This window comes from Lipotes vexillifer, unplaced genomic scaffold, assembly GCF_000442215.2.
Source record: "Lipotes vexillifer unplaced genomic scaffold, Lipotes_vexillifer_v1.1 scaffold242, whole genome shotgun sequence".
In the NCBI taxonomy this organism is placed as follows: domain Eukaryota; kingdom Metazoa; phylum Chordata; class Mammalia; order Artiodactyla; family Lipotidae; genus Lipotes; species Lipotes vexillifer.
The window spans coordinates 2373331-2378505 of record NW_006771376.1 but is presented as its reverse complement, the minus strand read 5'-3'; the positions used below and the strand labels follow the sequence as shown (position 1 = coordinate 2378505).

Below are 5175 nucleotides of genomic sequence, written 5' to 3'. Positions count from 1 at the left end.
GGCCTCCCCCCCCCCCCCCCCCTTTCCCCTCACTCCCACCGCCTACACTGTGTTCCCGCTGGGGGACCTGCTCTCTGTCTGAGCCTCGGCCCCCACCCGCCTGCTCAGGACCCCCTCCGATTCCACGTTCTCTTCTTGGCCCCGGATTAAGGGTCCAGCTGCTGCCTTCCTGGTGGCTCCAGGGGTGTCTCACACCCGAGGCGTCAAGCACCCTTTCCCCATCCTTTGGCGGCCTTCTGCTGGAGGACGGCATGACCAGCCACTCCCAGCCCCTGAGGACGCAGACTCCTCTTTGCCTGCCAGCATCCTCGCGGTGTCTGTCGCCCGCTGCCCTGTCCGTCTCGCCCTGTGCCGCTGGGCTCTCCGCGCTGTGGTCTGATCAGGGTGCAGTTCACAGGTGCCCGATGACTCTGAGCACCGGCCAGGTGTGGTGGGCGCCATTGTGGTCTGTCCCACCGCTCCGCCCCTGCCGTCACTGTGGGTTACCCTCCCCTCCCCGGACTCTGCTCTCCTTTCCTAGCTGTCCTTTCTGTCCCCACCACTCTGATGTAACCCGTCCTTCACGTTCGTTGCTAGAGACCTCATTCCCGAAACGAAAATAGGACCACATCGTTTTCCAGCCTAAAATCCTTCAGTGATTCTTCTTCGTTTTCAGGAAAAAATAACACTTCTGAGCTGGGCACAGCAAGTCTTTTCTCCCCGCTGCCACCCGCCACCCCCGCCCCGTGCGTTCATCTCTAGGCTCTCTGTGTGCCTGTCATCTTGAACTACGTATATTCTTTCTTCTGTCCAGGCCGTTGAACAGGACAGTCCCCCTTTCTGGAATTCACTCTCCTAACCTCTTCGTGGCTGGCGTTACCTTGTCCTTTGAACCAAATCACTACTGTCTTCTCTGGGCAGCCTCCCCACGTGGGTTGGAGGGAGAGAAGGAGGGAAATGAATCGATGAAGATGGTTCAGGTTGTCCCCGTCTCTCTCAGTGTTGTGACTACACCAGCCTCGGTCCCCCTTCTCCTCTCTGTTGTCTTGGTCCTGATGGGCTCTTTCCTCTTTTCCTACATCCAGGGAAGAGAAGCGGACGGGGTGTGGACACATCACTCAAAGGAGTGTGTGTGAGAGCTGGGTGGATTTGGGTTCTCATGATACAGTGGAGGGCTGGCATCTCACCTCATCCCAGGCAGCACAGGGCTGGGTTTATGGATATGGCGCACGGGGGTGCGAAGCACTGAGCCCGAGGCTCGGATGCAGGCTGTCTGCTCCCTAAAAGGCTTAGTAATAAGTGAAACAGTTTGGTAGATCAGGGTCATTGCTGAAGACGGAAATGACGGCGATCTGTCAGGGTTCACACGTGTGCATTTTGTGTGAGGGCCTCTACTTCCACGGGGACGTGGATGTCTGCAGGGAAGGATCCACTAAAGGGGTGAGGGACCCGGGTGTGTCCTAAAAGTGATGGGGTTTGGGAATAACAAGCTGGAAAATCATCACCTAGAGCCAAATTCTGGAGCCTCGGAAACGAGGGGTTTCCCACAGATGTGAACAAGGGGGTCTGTGAAGTGGAGCCTGGATGCACAAGGAGCTCTTATTCGGACATAAGTTTAGTCTGAGATGAAACACAGGCTCACTAGGGGTTTACACAAAGAATACAACCTTTACAAGATCATAAAGTGCTTATAAAAATAATGAATGGAAAGTCACAAAGGGTAATTAAGGGAAATAGTTACGTTTTGGACTGTGTTCTTAGTATCTGAGTTCACCTCAGGCGGGCAGTCTATTCCCCACTGGAGTTTCCCCAGCCCCACTGAGAGATTTAGGACTGTGTAGACCAGGGGCCCTGGTTCACGTCAAGAACAAGAGCCCCCTTCCCAGCTGCTCACACTGGGGGCGCCCAGCTGTGTGTGTGTGTGTGTGTGTGTGTGTGTGTGTGTGTGAGAGAGAGAGAGAGAGAGAGAGAGAGAAAGAGTAGCTATGGAAACCCTCCTATTGTGGTGGAGGGCTTTTGAAGCTAAGGTCACTGGCCAGCTCTTACAAGGAGCACAGGAGAGCTGAGAGGAGTGTTTTCCATAATCATGGAGCATCACAGAGAAATGCAGTCCTGGAACTCCAGTTGAGTAATTTGAAGATGAACCTTTTGCAGCTGTTGAATGATTGTCACAGGTCCAGATCTGCCCCTGAAGCAAGACGATAAGATGATTGGACTTATCCTGGGGAAAGCCATTAGGCCGAGTTGCTTTCTAGCTTTTAGTATTTAATTAAAATGCTTAATCTCAGAATGCGAGTGATAGTTGTTACTTTTGAATAGGCTTGGTTCAATCTTGGTGTATTTATTGTTGTTGTTAAAATGGGATAGACTGAAAATTATTATACTAGTGTGTTTCTGTCCTTCCGTTTTAAGTGAAACTTGCGAATTGAGCGATAAGTGAAAAAGTTACTGACTTCATTAAGCATTATGAACTTTTCATCCCAAATATTTAAATCATATGTAATTATATGTAAACCGGAATTTAAAGCATTCATCGTGTTTTATCTCCTTTTCCAAAAAGCACTGCCAGTGAAAGACATAAAAGAAAAACCTGAAGGACAGATCAGGACCAGAGAGCCTGGCAAATCGCCCAGCAGTACGGAACCTCAGCCACCACCAAGTGCCTTACCTGCCAGAGGGAGTAGGAGAGCGGTCAGGAGTCCTCAAAGGTCTTCAACTAAAATAAAAGACCATAAGCACCCGTTTGCCCTTTATGGGTGGGGAGAAAAACAGACGGATACAGGAAGCCAGAAAACTCACAACGTCTGTGCTTCTGCCCCAGTGCATGAGGTGGGTGCCAGCGAACGGGCTTCTCTGCTTTCCCCCTGCAGGATGGGGGATGGCCTCGCTTCTGTCATTGGCTGTCATACCCTGTGGTCACTGTGATGCTTTGGGACATGGTAGGTCTTAGGTGGCCCAAGGAAAGCCTAGAACTGGGCATCTGATTTGCAAACAGGATGCAGGATGTTAGCTGCCTGGAGGTCAGGGGGTTTTGCTGGTACCTGGAAGGGTTTACCGACACCGAGCCAGGTGGAGAAGTGCCAGGACTCGGGGTTCTCAAGTTCTTGGGGGGCCAGGAGGTGCAGCCGAGGGGCATGGGCAGGGCTGGCGGCTGCCCGTCTAGATTTGCCTCTGGCCTCCTGAGAGGCCCCTGGTCCATCAGCCTTGATAACTGGTATCCATTCCCTTGACCCCTTTGTTACTGTCTGTCTGTTAGATCACATCTCCTGCATTCTCGACATCTCTCTAGACTCTCGTTTTCTCTTTGGATTAAATTAGAGTGATTGCGTTTCCCCTGCTCATCCATCCCCCGGAGGTCTGGTTCTCCTCGGACTCAGCCCTGGAGTGTCCCTGTGCGAAGGCCTGAGGACACGGCAGACGAGGGGGTCTCACGTGTGGAGCCACAAAGCAATGACTGTGTTAGCACTAACACCGTCACTCCAGCCCAAATGAAAGAGGGAATGAAAAGAAGCAGAAAGTTCAGGCCGTTTGAATTCTGGTTAAATACCAGGATCCAGTGTTCACCGAACAGACTTCTGAGCCCTAGCAGATGGTGCTGTTTAGAGTGATATTTGAGACAACAGAGCTGTCCTCTGGCAACCCGGTGGGATTAAGTTGAACAGGGTTCATTAAACATCGTAGCTGGTAAAATTCTTTGAGATTTGTTAGTATTTTGCTGTAAGACGTTATTTATTTTTTAAGTATTTATTTTTTGGCTGCGTTGGGTCTTCGCTGCTGTGCGCAGGCTTTCTCCAGTTGCGGCGAGTGGGGGCTACCCTTCATTGCGGTGCGCGGGCTTCTCATTGCGGTGGCTTCTCTTGTTGCGGAGCACGGGCTCTAGGCACGCGGGCATCAGTAGTTGCGGTGCATGGGCTCAGTAGCTGTGGCTCACGGGCTCTAGAGCGCAGGCTCAGTAGTTGTGGCTCATGGGCTTCGTTGCTCCGCAGCATGTGGGATCTTCCCGGACCAGGGCTCGAACCCGTGTCCCCTGCATTGGCAGGCGGGTTCCTAACCACTGCGCCACCAGGGAAGTCCCTGTAAAACATTTAAATTCCTTCAGTGGAATACTGATCCATGCTTAATGCTAAGGAGTTCCAGTAATATTCCAGAGCCAGTTTCTCGAGGCACCTGCAGATTAGTTTCTTACCATTTATACCTGAAATTTAGTCCAGTGGACATTTTCTGTTGCCTAGTTTCTTTATTGCTGACGATGGGTAAGACAGAATCCAGGGCAGTGGCTCTTCTGGAGAAGCCTTTATACACAGAAGCCCTGAATATGGTGAGTCTGGCTTGCCTCTGCCCTGCTCCAGGTGACGTGGGGGAAGCTTCATTGTAAATGTTCTGGAAAATTAGCGCCAAAGCCACCTGAGTGAGTGTACGTTTATTCTGACTCCCTTAGATTCATGAATCGGCGTTGCGAGCCAAGAGCAGAAGGCAGGTGGAGAAGAGGCGGCTGGCGGCTCAGAGGCAGCGGGCTCACTCCGCCGACGTGGACAAAAACAGGCGGGTCAAGCCTGCCTCGTCGGAGAACCCGTGGATGACGGAGTATATGAGATGCTACTCCGCCAGAGCTTGAGGGGAGGGACAGTTGCTCAGACAACCTCTTTTAAAAAGTGTAAATTAAAGAAAGGAAAAAACAAAACAAAAACCATCAAAAGAAACTGGACACAGGTTTAAGAAACCAACTGATTATGCAAGATTTTTCTTAGGGAATTTCCAAAGGATTGTCTCTTTTGATGAATCCTGGTCACCTACCTCAGCAGTAGGGTGACAGTTGAAAGCCATAGACATTTGGTTATTTATGAGAATTCCCTAAATCTTTGATACTCTTATAAGGGTTTTGTTTTAAAGCATCTTAATCTTTTAAGATACTGACACCAAATGCCTTTAAATGGCTTACAGATTCTTAACTTCAGTATCTTCCCTCAGTTTAGGTGGAGCCTGTGTTGCTCCTGTTCTGAACGACTTCTGAGATTCCATAGCTGGTAAGATCGCGCCAGCTTGCGGCAGAAGACTCATTTTCCTTATGTGTAGATTTCTTTGTGAAAGAATATCAAGTTAAAAGTGAGTTTCAACGCTAGTACCGATTCCATGTATAGTGAAAGTGGAGCTTTGGTAGTTCCTAACAGTTAACTTTCTTTTGCATTTCGGTTCAGC

General features: G+C 50.4%; 1 protein-coding gene across 1 annotated transcript in view; it reads left to right on the top strand.

The window, feature by feature from the left end:
* LOC103077947 (centriole, cilia and spindle-associated protein-like) overlaps nt 1-4594 on the top strand; it is a 14705-nt gene extending 10111 nt beyond the window's left edge. Inside the window, exons 2-3 of the mRNA XM_007446708.1 lie at nt 2540-2808; nt 4418-4594. Of these exons, the coding sequence (XP_007446770.1) occupies nt 2540-2808; nt 4418-4594 (446 nt within the window). The remainder of the gene's footprint in view (nt 1-2539; nt 2809-4417) is intronic.
* The last annotated feature ends 581 nt before the right edge of the window (nt 4595-5175 follow it).